The sequence below is a fragment of the Artemia franciscana genome, chromosome 5, assembly GCF_032884065.1.
Source record: "Artemia franciscana chromosome 5, ASM3288406v1, whole genome shotgun sequence".
Taxonomy (NCBI): Eukaryota; Metazoa; Arthropoda; class Branchiopoda; order Anostraca; family Artemiidae; genus Artemia; species Artemia franciscana.
The window spans coordinates 29,477,687-29,496,658 of NC_088867.1; the positions used below are offsets into that span (position 1 = coordinate 29,477,687).

Genomic DNA, 18,972 nt, shown 5'->3' on the forward strand with positions numbered 1-18,972 from the left:
GTGCAAGGTCTTGCGAAGCTTTTAGCCTCTTGTTTATTCTTTTCGGGTTAGTTGGTCAGAGGTTAAGGTCTGTGATACCAAAGGAAGAGCCACAATGGTATGAAATCCATTTTTATTTTTACTATTAAATTCAACTAGCTCGCCCAAAATCAAATAGCATTCTATATAGGCTCATATGCAGAGCAAGGAAGCCCCACTGTCCAGTCCATTCTCATACCCAAGGGGAGGGGGCTCCAGGCTCCCCTCGAAGTTCTAATTGTTTCTGAATTTATTGCCACTTTTTGTTCAAATTGTCATTTATTTTTGTTATTGTTCCCATGAAGAAATTACCGTGTAGGAGTCTGGCCCAGTTCCTCAGATTTTATTATTTTTATTTTATAATTTGCCTCTTCTTATACTTTGCGTATTCCTTTCTCATGTAGCGGATTGGTTTTTCTAATCATTCTATGCTCTTTCCACGACTAATTTCCCCCCTCCATTGCCAGAACAAAATAAATTGCCTGCATCAGTAACTACTCACTTCCCGAATTTTTCTTGGCTCGTATCAAGACCTTTTAATTTCGTATAGTTTTAATATCAAGAATATCCCAATTCAGTTCTCAGCCCTTTTTAAAATTTTTGTACTTACAATTCTGTAGAATCCCAGCGAAAAAATTGAGAGAGTAGAAATTAGGAAATAGAGAAGTTGGTTTAATCTCAAATATATTACTAATTTGACGGCCTCAGGGGCATTTGTAATTGAAGTATTTTACTTTTATTTGACTTAAATACAAGGCTTTTATTATCATTGAAAAATAAATGTATATTTTTTTTAAGAATCAGGCTTTCCAAAAAAAGTGAAGAGCAACTCAACTCGACCAGAAGAAAAAAATAATTCAAACTTAAAACGAAAAAAAGTACAATAAATAGATACACGAAACATAAAACTCCTTAAATCAAAGTTTATCTTTTAAAGAACAGTTCTTCGAAGAAAAAACTCAATTAGTATATTTACTCTTTAAAATAAAAGTGTAATTATCCAAAATAAACTGTGGTCTCAGCGTTTACAAGAAAGATTTTGCCCTTATAAATTCTTCATAATGGAGGGAGGTCATGTTAAATCTGTTATCATCTGAATATTCACTCAGTTCATTTGGCGCACCTCTAATAGAAATTTTGGAAGCATTATCCTAAAATGCTTTTCGGGGGCTTAAATACCCCCTCCCCACAAGGGAATACAGTCAGCAACACCCTAATAGATAGTTTGCAATTAAGCGACACTACGGCCAGGAGTTTTATTTTACAAACGGTCTATAATAATGGTTAATTTTAATTGCCTGCATTCGTGTTAAGAGCGCGTGGTAAACTGCAGACCAGTATTACATCTGAGACTGGGAAACTATATAAATACCCTTCCAATAATGGTTCGACAAGCCAGGAGTTTTTGTTTGCCAAAATTCTGTAATAAGGCAAATTCCTCTGGTGTGATTTCTTTATTACTTAAAAAAGGCATTAGATCTCTAAATTAAAGTTAGAATTATCTTTCTTTTAATAGTCTACTACTAAGGACTAGTGGTCACATCCGTGATTATCCTGAAAGTAGAATTTTTTTTATTTTTTAATAGATGCGTCAGGGTTCAGAAACATGTTGAATTTCGTTGCTATAATTTCTGTCAAGACAACAAGCCTTCTCGCGGATTTCAATTCATTTTTCTAGAATAATGCAAATTTTCATATACTTGTAGCTTATTGTCAACTTTAAAGTTCATGGATTTTACTTATTTAGAATCAGCCTAAATAATAGATTTCGTTGCGGCGTATATTTTAATCAAAACTTTTTTTTATAATTTAGATTTCTATTGGTAAGGGGTTGCTCCTTGCTTATAGTTTGTTACTATCAACTTTTCGATCCAAGGCTCTCTTTGATGTGAGGGAGGCTACGACTCTTTGCCTCGACTTTCATTTTTTAACATTCAAGTTTAATATTCGTACAACAATGCTTTCAGAATGATAAAATCCCTGAAAAAGTGTATCCTTCCAAGCATTTATTAAGAGGGGGGGTGAGTCTTAAATATTAAAATTGATTGTTAGATTATCATTAACGGGAGTTTTAAGATGAGCTGTTAGAACAAATCTTTCGTCACAGGAATGTCTCCCGTGGACACTGTAACAGCCAAAGGGGAAATGACCTTTAAAACAAGAATGCTTAAAAAATGTGTACAAATAGGAAAAGGAGAATTACTTACATTCAAATGTCGGTTGAAATAAACTTCTGGCAGCCCCCCCCCTCAAAAAGGCCTGGCAAGACTCATAACTCCTCTCCTTCTCCTTCATTTGTGTCAGTAAGCATGTAAATTTTGTATGTTAAACCGAAGATTTTTTTTTTTCATTTTTCCGGCAAAGATTTTTTTTAGAATGGGAAATACCACCCCACATCCCTCATGCTACGGACTCAGTCGAAAAAAAATCATAACAATGAAAGGAGACTAGAAGTCGGTTCCTATCCCCCCCCAGCTCCCCTCATATTTTGAAGGCTAATCGGAAACTTAGAAAATTTCGGCATAAAGATGCACCTTTTAGGTTTCAGGCCCACCCCAACTACATAAAGATCCAAGGAACCTACTTCATAGCAGTTGATACGCAATTCAGCTAAAAATTTTATCAAGCCTCAAATGAATCAACTCGTAGTTAAATAAAACTTTAAAATAAATATATATGTTAACAGTTTATTTTCTACGGATTACGTGCGTCTTTAGGAACGAACACACCAACGTATGAACAGAATAGATATTACCACAAAAGAAACTGAACCCTATAAGGGCTATGGGGGAGCAAATCTCACTTTAATCTTCAGATATCGTAACTGGCGGTACTCCACTCTTTCTACCACAGTACCAAACATCTACTCATCCTTATCAATGTTTGTGGTATTTTTGGTTTACTTCAGGTTTGACTTTTTTTATTTATTAAATAAAAAAATGTTTTTTTTAACTGAAAGTAAGGAGCGAGATTAAAACTTAAAACGAACAGAAATTACTCCGTATATGATAAGGACCGTTCCCTCCTCAGCCCCCCGCTCTTTACGCTAAAGTTTGACTCTTTCTCTCAACTCTACTTTTTAAAACAGTAAAAAACTTTAGCGTAAAGAGCGGGGCGTTGAGGAGGGAACAGCCCCTTTCATATACGGAGTAATTTCTGTTTGTTTCAAGTTTTAATGTCACTCCTTACGTTCAGTTAAACAAACTTGTTTTTTTTTTTTATTTAATTTCTGAACGTTTTTTAACTAATGCGTGTTTTGATTTAGGCTCTCTGCACATGAATAATTAAAACGAAATTTACATATTAATTTTTTTTTTGGCTAAATGGCTTTCTCATAGTTCTGATCGGACGATTTTGAGAAAAACAGGAGCGGGGGAGGAGGCCTAGTTACCCTCCAATTCTTTGGTTACTTAAAAAGGCAACTAGAACTTTTTATTTTTTACGAACGTTTTTATTAGTTAAAATATACGTAACTTCCGAATTAACTTACGTAACGAACTTCTATATTCGCATGTTTTTATTACGTATATGAGGGGGTTCGCCCCCTCGTCAATACCTCGCTCTTCACACTAAAGCTTAAATGTTGTCCCAATTCCTTAAGAATGACCCCTAAATCACAAAGGCCGTAGAATAAATAGTTGAAATTACTAAAAAAAATACTTTAGCGTAAAGAGTGAGATATAAGGAGGAGGTGAACCTCTCATATGCGTAATAATTTCTGTTCGTTTTAAATTTTAATGCTGCTCCGTACTTTCAGTTGAAAAAACTTTTTCATATTTATTTTTTCATTGTTCTTTTTTTTTAAGCTAGAAAATCCTGCGCCCCCTTCATGGAAATTCTCTTCCCCCATGGCAAATTCCTCCATGTAAAGTTCCCCCGCATAACCTATTTTCTAAAATAAGGTAATTTTTCTCGGACTCGGTAACTTTTGATGGCTAGAAATAAACTTGATGAAACTTATTTATTTAAAATCAGCATTAAAATGCGATTCTTTTAATGTAACTATTGGTATTAAAATACCGTTTTTAGAAAACGTTTTAAATACAGTTTTTTTGTTTGATTCTAGGTTTTGTTGGTTCATTCATAATAATTTATGCTTGTTTCAAGTTTAATTTATTACATGACTTTATTTTTGATCACGAAAAGATTCATCAGGTATTATTAGTAAACACAATGGGAGTAGTGAATATGTCAAAGTAGAATTCCCAAGGCTCAGTGTTTTTCCACAGTTAAAAAAAAAGTTGGAAAAATAGGAAGATAAGTTTACGAACCAAATTTAGAATATTGGAAGCTACAGTGATAACATTGGTCAAATATGGCTCTGAAGCATGGGCGCTCCGAAAAGCAGATGAAGATTTGCTAGAAATTTTCCAGAGACATTGCATACGGATTGATCGGGGTACCCGGCTGACTGACCGTATTTCAAACAGTAGGCTGTACAAAAAATGTGATTCAATCCCGCATTTTAGGGCTATAGTGAGCGAAGGGTTGAGATGGCTAGGGCAGGTTTTGCGGATGAAGGATGACAGATTGCCGAAGATGCCTGTTCGGCCAACCGTGTAAGGCAGCAGGTGGTCCGCAGTTGGGGTGGGACGATGTCATAAAAAAAAAGATTTAAAGAAATGAGAACTTCCTGGGAGGGTGTAAAGAGGAAGGCTTTGAATAGATTGGGATGGAGGAGGAGCGTGCGTAGCTGTGTTGGCCTCAAGCGGCTTGATGCTGCGGTGTGTTATTAGTAGTAGTAGTAGGACTCAAACCCCTGCCCTTACAGGCACAGGATTGCGATTCCAGCCCGCTAACCACTCGCCTAGTAGAAGTAGTAGCAGTAGAACTAAAGGTAACGGTAAAAGAAGAAAAAAACAAAAATGACGTGGAGAATTGTATAAAAGTAAAAAAAAAATTAGACATCTTGCTATTTTATCCTCTATCCATTCTAAATCCTTTTCAAAATCAGGCACGATGTTTCAACTCTCTCACTACCAGTCACAAGTTCCATATGTAGATATTTGTCTGCACAACAATCCGTACTATAACCTTTCCCATCTTCTCCTTTTGCAATCCCAACTTTTAGTTCCATAATCTTCCTTCTTTTTTCATTGAATTCTACCTAAGCTCAATTTTTCCTAAGAATTGGGAAAGTCCATTCCATAATCTTTTTATTAGGATGACCTTCCCCAAGCTCATGTTAGAAATGTCCGTTTTTTATGTCAGAAATACTTTTAATTTTATTTTGTAAATGCCTTTCTAAAAGGCTTTTCGTGAAGGACGTAATCCATAACATGACAATCAATGATTCAACATTGGAACCCCTAAGGTTCTTTTTTTACATATAGAAACTTTAAGGAGGACACCAAGGGCTGTCAAGCCGTGATAGATCAAGGAAAATCAAAGAGAAGCCAGCTTTCCCCTGCCTGAATCAATATTAGTGGCAACTGAACTGGAAAATACATGAGAATTATTAATAAAATGTTAAATGCTTCTAGTGGCTTTTTTTTTACAAATATTCGTATCATCTCAAGCTTAAATGTGTTTCTTAATCTTTCCTTTTAGTGATAATTAATTATTTTCTCGTTTCCAATGACCGTTACTATCTTATCTCGTCGCTGTGCTTATTGAGGCAAAGGAAAAAAAAACATCTTCAAAAGCTTTCCTCACATTTAAACATTATAAAAAACACTGCCGCTAAATTAAAACAAAAGACTCTACAAAAGCAACTTTGAAAAATATAACTGATAATTACTGTTTAAAATAATTTTCTCTTTCCTAACCAATAAGTGCCTGTGGCAAGTCTCAAAAGAGTTGGACACCCTCGAGGTACAAAAGACATTAATATAAATTTTATCTTACTAAAAGATTCACTTCGAATATATTTTATTGACTAACAGATTTGTATTTTCTCAAGCTTGAGTTTTATTCCAATTCTTACTTTTGCAAATAGTTTACTACTTTTTGTTTCAGGTGATCCTTAATATTTACGTCCTTGCTGCATTAATTCAGAGAATTGCTGCAATACCCATGGACCCTTGGACTGATTTCAAAGTCAAATTCGGAAAGTCTTATCCAACCAGACAAGAAGACGAAGAGAGACACAAAATTTGGGAAAAAACTCGTCTTGAAATCCTGCCATTTAATATTCAGTTTTCAAGAAATCAAACTCAGCCATTTCGACTTGACCTTAATCATCTAGCCGACTTGACAGAGGAAGAATTAAACACTCTTAAAGGTACAATACCTCCACCGAAACAACCCGAAGCAGATTCAGTCCCTATTGTACAAAATACCAGAAGATTGCCTAGTTCGGTTGATTATCGGGATTCTCCTTGTATGCCACCAATAAGAGACCAAGGAAGGTGCGGTAGCTGCTATGCATTTGCAGCAGTTGAAACAATTGAATACTATAACTGTATGAAAAATGGAGGAAGGCTAGCTACTTTCAGCCAGCAAAATATAGTCGACTGTAGCCGGAATGACCGACAGTGTTTAGGAGGATTTTATACCAATTCGTGGGATTATGTCAAATCCTCAGGAGGTCTTTGTTCAGAAAGTGACTACACATACACTTCGGGGTCGTCTGGTACCTCGGGAGGATGTCGTAGTTCCACTTGCCAGCCAGCTGTAACAACATCCTCTTACAAAAACGTCCCAAATAGTGAAGACTCCATGGCACATGTGGTAGCTACTATTGGACCAATTGCCGTTGCAATGGATGCAAACTTAAATTCATTTTATTTCTATTCACAAGGAATATTTAACGATCAAAGGTGTAGTTCAAACGTGAATCATGCTGTCATAATAGTTGGGTATGGAACAGATAGGATGTATGGTGACTATTGGATTGTCAGAAATACTTGGTCTACAAGTTGGGGCGAAAGAGGATACTTTCGATTGCAAAGAGGGAAAAATTTGTGCGGCATTGCGAATTACCCGTATTACCCAATTTTATAATGTACAGTAAAATAATGGTGAATCAAGTTTATTGCCTTTTTACGCATCGATTATCTTAATTATCAAACGTACATCTTTATATTTATAACCTGGAAATGAAAATCTTATTTTTATATCTCATCAGGTATTAGATGCATTAAACTGAACAAAAAGTTTTTCCCTGAAAAGCAAAGAGCGAAATTAAAACTAAAAACAAGGAGATATAAGACGGCCAACAAAATATGATGAGAAATTACTATGAGTGAAAAAGAAATCTATAACAAAAAGAAATTACAATGAGAATTGAAGCCAACTTTAAAAGGAACAGGAATTACGAGATACAATAATGATGTACCCAACCTTCAAATCGCCAAAAAGCTAGAGCGACATTGGTACTTTCCTGAGAACTAAATAGGTCACTTGATTTTGCTTAGCTCATTATTTTTTCAAGAAGTTCATGGTACCGAACTGTAGTAAGGAGCGACCCGGCTCAATAGTAACCGAAACTTTAAAAAACGGAATTTTGATACCGATAGTTACATCAAAAGAATAACATTTTAATGCTGATTTTAAACATATAAGTGTCATCAAGTTTAGTTATACCCTTTAAAAGTTAAGAGCCTGAGAAAATTTTCCTTATTTTAGAAAATATGAGGGGAAACCCCCTAAAATTCATTGAATCTTAACAAAAATCACACCATCAGATTCAGCGTATCAGAGAACCCTACTGTTAAAGTTTCAAGCCCCTATCTAAAAAGTTGTATTTTTGAATTTTGTATTTTTTGCCAAAAGCCAGATCACAGATGCGTGTTTATTTGTTTTTTGTTTTGTTTTTTTCCCAGGGGTGATCGTATCGACTAAGTGGTCCTAGAATGTTACGAGAGTGCTCATTCTAACGGAAATAGAAAGTTCCAGTGTTTTTTTTAAGTGACCAAAAAAACTGGAAGGCATCTAGGCCCTCTCCTACGCACATTTTTTCCCCAAAGTCACCAGATCAAAATTTTGAAATAGCCATTCTGTTCAGCTTAGTCGAAAACCTAATAACTATGTCTTTGGGGACGACTTAATCCCCCACAGTCCCCGGGGAAGGGACTACAAATTACAAACTTTGACCATTGTTCACATATAGTAACGGTTATTATGAAGTGTACAGATTTTTTCAGGGGAAATTTTTTCGCGTAAGGGTGGGAGTGGGTTACGTTGGAGGATCTTTCCAAGGAGGAGTTTATCATGAGGGAAGAGAATTTCCATGAAGGGGGCGCAGGATTTTCTAGCATTAAAAAAAAATAATGAGAAACTAAATAATTTTTTTCTCCTGGAAGTAATGCGCATCATTAAAACTTAAAACGAACATAAAATATTACGTTTATAAGGGGATTCGTCTTCTCCACAATACCTTGCTCTTTACGCTAAAGTATTTTTAGTAATTCCAACTATTTATTCTACGGCCTTTGTGATTCAGGGGTCATTCTTAAAGATTTGGGATAAAATTCAAACTTTAGTGTAAAGAGCGAGGTATTGAAGAGGGGGCAAACCCCTCATATACGTAATAAAAATACACAAATATAGAATTTTGTTACGTAAGTTTATTCGTAAGGTACGTATGTTTATTACTAACAAAAACGTTCGCAACAAAATAGTTGTTTTTTTAAGTACCCAAAAGTTGGAGGGCAACTAGGCCTCCTCCCCACCGCTTTTTTTTATCAAAATCATTCGGTCAAAAATATGAGAGCCATTTAGCAAAAAAAATTAATATGCAAATTTCGTTTAATTATTCATGTGCGGTTAGCCAAAATCAAAACATGTATTAATTCAAAAATGTTCAGAAATTAAATAAAAAAAATAAGGTTTTTTAACTGCAAGTAAGGAGCGACAATAGAACTTAAAACGGACAGAAATTACTCCATATATGAAAGGGGTTGTCCCCTCTACAACGCCTCACTCTTTACGCTAAAGGTTTTTTATTGTTTTAAAAAGTAGAGTTGTGACAGAGTCAAACTTTAGCGTAAAGAGTGAGGTGTTACGGATGGGAGAACCCCTTTCATATACGGAGTAATTTCTGTTCGTTTTTTAAGTTTTAATGTTGCTAATTACTTGCAGTTAAAAAACCTTGTTTTTCTTTATTTAATCTACACATTAGAAAGGAATAGATTTTATAGAGAAAAAATAGGGAAAAAAACAAGGACTTTTTAAAACGGTAAATCAAACCAATTTAGTTTTCACTAGTATTTTTTATTGAGAAGTTTTTTTTCTAAAAAAGAATGTTCAAGGGCTCAAGGTTCCAACGCTTAACCATCCAATTATCTCGATTATATACACATGTATGACTCAAATCTAATTTATATGTTCTGATTTTGTACGTCTTTTTTCATTATTAGTCTCAGATTAGTCTTTAAAGAGTTCCAGAATCTTCCTAACCAGTTTTGGAGGATATTCTACGCTGCTTGTGAAGTTTGTACATGTCGTGTTCTGATTTGCGATCTTAACTCATGGTGAACATTTAATCATTAAGGACCGTTCCCTAAACAATCTCTGAATGATAAAAATCCAAAGAGATAAAATATGTCCATATGAGTGAAGGAGTGGCTCGTTCGGGAGAGGTAAGGAAGCAAGCAACCTTCTTAGGTCCTCTAATCAAATTCAAACTGCTAACAATACTTTAATTTCAATGTAAAATATTTATACCTAGCATGTTCTGATTCTATACATATTAGATAAAAAAAAGTTTTTTTTTAACTGAAAGTAAGGAGCGACATTAAGACTTAAAACGAACAGAAATTACTCCGTATATGAAAGGGGATGTTCCCTCCTCAACGCCCCGCTCTTTGCCCTTAGGTTTGACTCTTTCTCTCAAATTTACTTTTTAAGACAGTGAAAAACTTTAGCGCACCCGTGATCGGTCTTCTGGCAAAAAATACGAAATTCCACATTTTTGCAGATAAGAGCTTGAAAATTCTACACTGGGGTTCTCTGATACGTTGAATGCGACGGTGTGATTTTCGTTAAGATTCTGTGACTTTTAGAGGGTATTTCCCCCTATTTTCCAAAATAAGGCCAATTTTCTCAGACTTGTAACTTTTGATAAATAAGACTAAATTTGATGAAACTTATATATTTGAAATCAGCATAAAAATCCAATTCTTTTGGTGTATCTATTAGTATCAAAAACCCATTTTTTTAAATTTCGTTTACTATTGAGCCGGATCGCTCCTTACTATAGTTCGTTACCACGAATTGTTTGATATTTGCACAAGTACCCTAAGATTTGTGGTCGACAGGCTCAGAAAATCTTACACATTTGGTGTTGAAAATCATCAAGTGTTTGTGAACTATGTCATTAATGCGTAGCCGTCAGGTTTTTCATTTGTGCGTTCATCACTATGATATCAAATATATTCCATGTATCATTTATGAAACATTTTTTTTTTCATCACGATCCATTTAAACAGCCTTCATGAAATATCCGCTATCTTCACTTTGACTTAGGACAGTCATATTCTTGTCCTGAGGTAGTCCTTACCAAATAAGTTGGGATAGAGCCTTCGCACTGTTATGCAACTGAGTCAAAGAAAAGTATGCCCAAGGTAGACAAAATTAGGTCAAAAATGTAGTGCATGCAGAGTGTTATCAAAAAGGAGTTGTACACATAAATTGACCTTTTGTATAACTATGTGTCCTAGTGAGGCTAGTCGTGGTAGTAGTACTTACGCAATGATTTTGGATTTCTATGTTGTAATACACAATCTCAAAATAAGTAATAAAAAAAAAAAAAACATCAACTACGTATCCCAAAATAAGAGGTTGACTCTCACCAAAGTTGGTATTAAACATTCCTGAGGTTCATGATTACAAGTAAGGGCAAACTAATTGCAATATAGAAATCCAAAATCATTGTACGGTGGCTGCTCTTGTCACGATAATTGCCCTGTCAGGACGACTATTCAGCGATATAATTGTTGCGTGTCTGTGGCTCAAGAGAAAAAAGGATTACATCAAATTCGTTTCCTTTTTATATACAAATAGACCCGAGGTGCAAAACAAAATAACAAGCTCGACTGGCTCAGTGGGTAGAGCATCTCACTTCCAAAGTTGAGGTTGCAGATTCAAGCTCAGTGTTGGGCGCTGTTTGATAACTATTTTATTTTTAGGAATCCAACTTATTTTTAAATACTCTAGTTGTAACGTATCGATGCTGCATATGAAATGAAAGTTTAATTAATAGAAATCAGGAATGGACTAAATAGATGCATGTACTCAGGGCGAGTAGGCTTGGATCCCGTAACTCCCATAATTTCAAGATTTTTATGATTTATTATGGTCTGTTTTGATGGTTTTTGTTCAGTATCCAGCGCCACCCAAATACTATGCACGCAAAAATAAATTCCTAAATGCGTGAATAACTTACTAATATGTATTATAATTAGTCTTTAGGTAGAAACAAGAAGTAAATTATATTTAAATGCTTTTACATAATTTAACGCCTTTAACATTACTATATACAAATCAACTAGCAACAACCTAGGGGTTGCTCACTTTCCAAAAAGCATGTACAGTATGTGACACGTGCCACGCTTGGCAGCAGCGAATCACACATGAAAGAAAAACGCACAGCGTGGTGTCAGTGTGCCTACAACTGACGTCGATTGTCCGACACATGACAATACAGGTAGTACTCCGGGATATACACCAATTTGCAGAGAGTGGACAACCCCTGGACAAAACAGAACCTAATTTTTCTCCAAGTGAGACAGTGCTCTACCAGAATGGACACCTGCAACGAAATAAAATAAAAATGGTTGTAATTCAATGTATAATCAAAACCTAGCCAATGCCTCTAATCATCATTCTAGTTTTGGTTAGCTTAAGAGGTACCGCACCAATTATTCAAATCAGTGGGATACGCTTTGCAATTTGCCTTGAAATCGGTAATCACCCTAGCATTAAAAAACAATAGCAGTAGGTATAGTGATTTATAGCAAATTTTGAAAGCTAATCTAGCACTGTATTTACAGCAATCCGACCTAAATTAACACCAAAATTGCAAACATATTTCTGTTGTTGTATAGTTGTATTACACGCTTTCATAGTTGTATTTTAATACTTCGGTAGTTAACCGAAATAAATAGCCAAAAACAATACTGATAAAAAATTAAGTCGTCTATTAGAGTTATTAGAGCAATGAAAAAAAGCCGTTCAGAAGCTAAACTGATAATCTCTTGACTCAAAGTAAATAATACAGAAATTGTTGAACGAAACTTTCGACAACGTTTTTTCTTTATTTGCTTATACGTTGCATTCTGACTTCTTATGGGAGAGTTAATCTTTTATGTTATAGCGAACGTTTATATGAGCCAAAAGCAGAACTATGAGTCAATCAAGTGCTTTGACACGAGACTTCAAAATACCCTATGCATGAAGATAGGTAAGGTTGTAAAACGATAGGGCTAAAGAATCTGAGCCAGAACATGTCTTGAAACAGCTTCAGAGATGATTCTCTCTAGATTACTTCCTCTCCTAGATTTTGGAAAATATCCCTAATGGTATTTTTTATGAAAATACTTTTATCTTTTAAGGCATTTTCATTGAAAAAAATTGCCCACCTTACTTTTTTGAAAACACATTTTGCTCCCCACCCCCTACATTTTCGTAAATTAGCCAACTTGGTACTAGTAGAGACTACATTCAAACACCTTAAGTAATCATTGCAAGTACCATTAAAGAAAAGACATGAGGGTCCCGCCAAAACACATGCTACCTTTAATATAATATAAATTAGAACACCGATCAAGTCGAATTGCAAGCTTCATTTCTAAGATTTAGAACAGAGTTAACTTAGAAGAGATGAAATAGGAGAGCCAACTGGGCGACGAAACGAAAAGGCGTTGAAATTTACAAAAAGGATTGATAAGCTTCCAGATCCTTTATATATATTTATTTTACTATTTTTTTTAAGTAGCGATTCGAACCACCAAACTGGGGAGTAGTTTCTACGAAGCTATCAACACAGCACGTACAAGTTAAATGATTATCTTTTGGTGTGGCAATTAAAGTATAGATAGATAGATAGATAGATAGATATATTTATTCACACGAAAGCCCAATTGGGTCATGGTGACATACACAAAACAAGAGAAAGAAATACAGCAACAAAACATAGACTGAAAATACGCTAAAACTAATTATTTAAGAAAATCATCACGATAATTCATACCTACCCGGACGAACTTTCCAGTACTATGTATACTTAAGTAACACCTACTTCTCAAAATTTCCAAAATCTAATCTCTCCCCCGACGTCCCTACCAAATGCTTCAACTCCAACTCCCTCAACTCCCTGCAAAACCCGAAAAAATGATGCAAAGACTCATCCATGTCTCCACACATAGGGCAACTGTAAGGACCATCCCTCAATCTATTTCACCCTAAATATTTCCTACGTTCTCCTAGAGGCATAAAAACTTACCCTTACACACATTACCCATTTCAAACCTTACGGAGCCAATCCCATTTTTAGGTAAATTTCTTCGCCCCAGTTCTCCTTGACCTCCACATATATCCCAAGGGACGGAGAGGTGGCCTTCTCAGCTTGCCAAACCTGAACTTCCTAAGATTCTAGCCTAGAAGCAACTAACCTAGATATAGTCCCTACTATCTCTCCTATCCCATTTCCCTCATTCCAGCAATTACCTAGTTCTGCATGGTCTAATATATTCTTCACCTGATTTGGCCACGAATCCTCCCTCCTATCTTGAAGCATCATTAAAAATGCTTGTTTAACAAGCCTATTATCTTCTATCGATATATGCTACTGTGTTTGATTTCCATAACACAATGCTCACTCTAGAAAATAAAAAAAAGAGTTGCATAATAACAAACATATGAAAATTTAGAAGCTTAAATGGATTTCAACCATTAAAAAAACGTTATTAACGCAGCATAAAATGAAACCTCCCTAAGAGGAATTTTGGTTTGCTAACACATCAAATTTAAAGTACTTTGATTCCACAAATATAAAACTAATTGCCTTTCTTCAAAAGTACTTTCTAAATTCCGGCACACACACAACAATTTAACTTTGAAGGGGGAGCGCTCGAAAAAAAAAACATTGGGTAATATCCACGACATTATACAGGAAAATATGAAACTTAATGAAAATATATTTGAGAATTTTCGCTTAAACACGGATGAGGGTAGATTTTACCAGCACCGAGAATTAGGCCGTTCCTAAACTTGCATTTCTTTACTTAAATTATCGTATTTGGTATTCATTCAAATTCTGAACCCAGCCAATACTGCAATTTTAGAGACACAAGTCCATGTAATTAAGTCAATTCCTTTTTTATTGTGGCTAAATTCAGATCTGGATACTGAGTCTGTACTCTGAATGGTCTTAGGTTAAAATGATAAATGAATCTCATTGTCCTTAAATCTTATCACGAATGGACCTTTTTTTCTTAATCTAAAGTTTGATCACTGATTTCTACATCTAGTCAAATTTTTAAAGTTTGAGCTTACCATCCGATATAGCATTGACAAAGGTTCTCATGATCCATTGCTTGACGAATAAGGAGTTCAACTTGCTTCTGTACAGAAATTTCCCCCTCAGTTTCTCCAGGGAAGTCACGCCCCGTCAACTTATCTCGAACTCGATTAACGATGTCTATAGCCCGTTTGTTTAAGACCACTGGAGCGTCTAAAAAAGAACGATGAATAAGTTGAAAAAGATATTGAAACGGATATTCCGTGTCTCCAGATATTCTTAAGAATCTGAAACATTTCTCACCGATAAAGTAAGTACTATTTATAATTCATATGGAAGTGAAGGTGAAAATCCACTGTATGGGAAAGAAAGAAAACTTGTTTAAAAAATCACAAATTGTAAATAGTAACTATGTATTTATGGCGATACCAACATTGGCCCTGTCCTGTCTAAAGTCAATGGACTTAGAACATTAATAAAATTCATGCTTTACGTAAAAATGATCTAACAGGGGCAAGTTGTTCTTTTCTGGTCTGATTGCTTTTTCTTTCAGATATTACCGAATATTTATTTATTTTTTTTTTTTTTTGGTAAGGAAGTAAAGAGCACGATTCAATTCTAAGACGAACAGGAATTGTAATTGGTTAAGATTAGCCTGGAATGATTAACCTAGAAGATCTAAGATTAACCTAGAAGATCTGAATGTCGGTCTGAAGTATGCTTTTTTTTTACCAGTTAAGTGCACCATGGATTGTGCAGTTTCATCCTACTCTTTGCCGAGAGCAATATCTGTGCGTTTCAGTTAGAAGCTCTTCCCTTGAACAGAAATAGATTTTTGTTTCTACATTTCTACAATTCCTGAGGAAAAATGAACTAAAACTTAACAATTACCTCGCTTCTTCGCGAGCTAAACTAACCTAAAAAAAAAAAAAAAAAAAAAAAAAAAAAAAAAAAAAAAAAAAAAAAAAAAAAAAAAAAAAAAAAAAAAAAAAAAAAAAAAAACAACAACATTCTGTTCTGTAAAAATCGTATTTAGATACTGATAAGGACAGGTAAACATTATCCAAACTAAAACTAACAGTAAACTGTAATCACGAGAGGAATTTCTCACGAATGTTAAAATAGGGACACAAACCCCTGTAAAATGGTGGCAGATCGAAACCACAACGTTTGAGTCACCATGGCAAAATACATACCTTTAGTCGAGGTATTCTGTTTTTATATATATATATATATATATATATATATATATATATATATATATATATATATATATATATATATATATATATATATCGGACTTCGTTATGCCTGAATGTGCACCACTGGTGGATTTTTTGCATCCAAAAACAGCAAAGTACAGGAACACTTAGAAACAAACAAACAAAAACATTAAAAAAAATAAAACATCAAGAAAGTCGAAAAAGTCAAATCCAGATGAAAAATAATTGCTAAAACAAAAAATTAAAATAAAAAAAATCCTACAATTCACAACTCCACTTTATAATAGACCTTTCTGACTAGTAATTTTTTAAATTGTAAAGCCATTCTAAGTTTGGTTCGCTAAGGAACCTTTCTGAAACAGTCTAATTACAAAACAAAAGTTTATAAATTTGGGGAAAAGGAAGAAAGAATTTACCGTCTTGATAATCGATGGGAAGATTACTTTTTCTTAGGTTTCCACTAGGAAGGGCGTTGGATTCCATAGTCTCGTTTTCCACCTGTAAGTAAGATGGTATGAGGAAGTTAAATATCTTAAATAAGCGCAAATATCCAAATACAAATCTATAGGCTACTATGCTCGAATAGATTTCTATGAGACTATTCTTCCCAGGAAAGGATACATTCAAGAGACTGGTAGTAAGTTTCTACGCAGAATGAATTCACATTTTAAATGCTTCATTTCACTCCTGCTTCTTTTGCAAGGGTATTTGGATTTTCAACAAACTATATAAATTACATTTGATTGCAATAATCAATGCAATAGGGTGATTAAGTAAAGATCTGTGTGCCTCATACTATTTTACACTGCATCATCAGTTACAGCAGAAGATCGCTGAAAGTTTGAAGGAAACGACGCATTCGATCCCATCTTCTAAGATCTAGAGACTTCTTTAAGTGAAAGAACTGATCAGAGGGCAGAGAACCACCCTCTCCGTGACCTTTATTGTGCAGGCACTCTTAATACCCAATAACGCCTCAGAAAGGTTTCAAGATGGCTATTATAATCAGACTGGTCAATGAGGTAAAAAAAAAAAAAAAAAAAACACATCCAAAGACAAAATTATACGTGCAGTTCCATGGAGAAAAGTTTCAAATTATGCTATAAAAGGCTTTATAGATCAATTTTAGTACATTATACCTTAACGATGTCAAGATTGTACAGATACCTTGACTGCAGAGTTTTCTCAACCCCCGCGTTAAATGTAAAAATTTAAACACATTAAAGCTTCTTTTGGCACTCTCGACCAGATGCCTGTACTAAACAAAAATACAGGTGTAAATATTTTACTCATGGTACTCGACCATGAGTCTGAATCGAAAGATACTTTGGTCTATACTAATGGATTGTCTAGGACTGGGCCCTGAAGCCCGAATCAAACTAATTCATCCCCGTCTTCATAAGCATAGAGATGTTGTTGCTCCTTGCCTATTCAGTTTCAAGCAAATTGGAAACAAACGTGATCTTATTTTTGCCACAACTTTGTGGAAACACATTTTCTTTTTCGATCAGCTTCTAAATTCAAAGCCCATGCTTCCAAGCTAAGAATTTTTTTGAATATCTGGATGTACTTGACCAAGGGTTTAAGGTTTAACTTTCAAGCTGTAATAAAAAAGTTTGCGTGATCTTTTTTGGGCCCCGTTTTCAGCCAAAAAGGCATATATATTTTTTTTAATTTGTTATTTTTTTCTGCATTTTGAGGCACCTTCACCATCAAATACAAATGGCAAATCAAAAAAAAAAATCTGGCCCCGATTTATTGGAAGCTCGTGCCCCCAGCCTAAATGATTTCGTGTCCATAAAGGTTCCTTTAACTACGGAACTTTCATATTCAAGTTTCGAGTCGTTCAGAAAATAAAATATCTTTGTCTTTTTTGGACCCAATTTTTTGTGGGACCGTATTCCGAAGTTAATGTTTCAGTTACATTAGAGTCCTCTTAGTTCCAAGACTATTAGTTCCAGCTGATAAAAAGACAACGTGTTTTATGCATTTCAAAGCCTCCTAACGCACATTCCATTTCCAACAAAATGTTCGGTCCCCTTAATCAAGCCAATGACTCTTTAAAGTTTGGACCCAGTAATAAAAAAAAAAGAAAAAAAAAAAAAAAAAAAGTCATTTTTCGAACCCCATTTGGGGGAAATCGAATTATCTTTAAAATTATTACTTGGATGTTAGGGCCCCAACGGCGGAAAAACTTAAAAATACAAGTTCCAAACAGACCAAAACTATCAGCCCTTTTTAGAGCCACATTTTTGGGGGACCTATGCCCCAAAACTAAAATAGCATTTTGTGCATTATGGTTCCCCTCACCTAGGGACGTGTTTTAAGCAGCAATTTGTAAAAAAAAAAAGGTTTTTGGACCTTCTTGGCCAATTGACAGGTTCCATTTTAGAAGTAACATTTTTTTCCTTTTCCCCCCTTCTCTATTGGGTTCCCTTTGCCAAAGAACTTAAGGATGCAAGTTTGAGCCAATACGATAAAAAAAATTGTCTATGTCTCAAACTAATTTTTACTGTAAATTAGGTTTCTCTTGGCCTAAGGTCTTCCGGCTCTAAGTTTCAAACCGATTAGGAACCCAAAGTTTATGGCCTAATTACATCCTCACCGAAAATAAAATGTGCCATCTTCCTGGCCCAGAAAAAGATAGCCGAAGGTTTCGAGCCAATCAAACACCCAATAGCGAACATGCCCATTTTTTCACTAGAAAACTGATATATAAAAAACTGGAAATTTTCATTATTTATGGTTCTTTCCTAAGGAGTGTTGGGGCTCACTGCATACCCGGAGGAATTTTTCCGGACCTTTCGATTATGTTGAACAAAAATGGTTATCACAAAATTTCGGTGAGGTGTCTTGGATAATTACGGGGTTAGAGGGTAGCAAAAAGGAGAGAGCGAAGGAGATTTTTGGGCAGGTAATTTGCCCAAAAATCACTTGCTACACTCATAAAGGGCACTAAAACTTTCTAATCGAATGGCACTAAAACTTTCTAACTTCCTCTTCCAACTGTTTCATACAAAATAGACTGGTAGACAAAATAAATAAATACATAAATAATTCACTGCAAGCACATGGCTTTAGTGAGGCAACACTAGTATGTTGCCGAAGCTCATTAATTACCAGTGCGATATAACGGTGTTAAAACGAGCAGAAATTATTCACTATGTAAGACGGGCTACCACTCCCTCAAACTCCTTTTAAAAATGTAAAAGCTTGAAAAGTTTTTTTTAGTATTCCAGATTCTTATGCTAATAGATCTTGATATGCAGATTTATAATAAAATAAAAAACTTCAAGTTCATTTAGAGTTTTGTTTAAGGGCAAGTCA

At 34.9% G+C, this 18,972-nt stretch overlaps 2 protein-coding genes across 2 annotated transcripts in view; one reads left to right on the top strand and one right to left on the bottom strand.

The window, feature by feature from the left end:
• Window positions 1-6,990, top strand: LOC136027233 (uncharacterized). Its single transcript, XM_065704290.1, has 2 exons — window positions 1-97; window positions 5,977-6,990. The coding sequence occupies exons 1-2, from the start codon at window positions 95-97 to the stop codon at window positions 6,961-6,963; spliced, it is 990 nt and encodes a 329-aa protein (XP_065560362.1). The 5' UTR covers window positions 1-94; the 3' UTR covers window positions 6,964-6,990.
• Window positions 6,991-11,374: 4,384 nt separating this feature from the next.
• LOC136027232 (serine/threonine-protein kinase mTOR-like) overlaps window positions 11,375-18,972 on the bottom strand; it is a 126,805-nt gene continuing 119,207 nt past the window's right edge. Inside the window, exons 22-24 of the mRNA XM_065704289.1 lie at window positions 16,062-16,143; window positions 14,458-14,635; window positions 11,375-11,713 (exon numbers count right to left, since the gene is read on the bottom strand). Of these exons, the coding sequence (XP_065560361.1) occupies window positions 11,698-11,713; window positions 14,458-14,635; window positions 16,062-16,143 (276 nt within the window). The 3' untranslated portion in view covers window positions 11,375-11,697. The remainder of the gene's footprint in view (window positions 11,714-14,457; window positions 14,636-16,061; window positions 16,144-18,972) is intronic.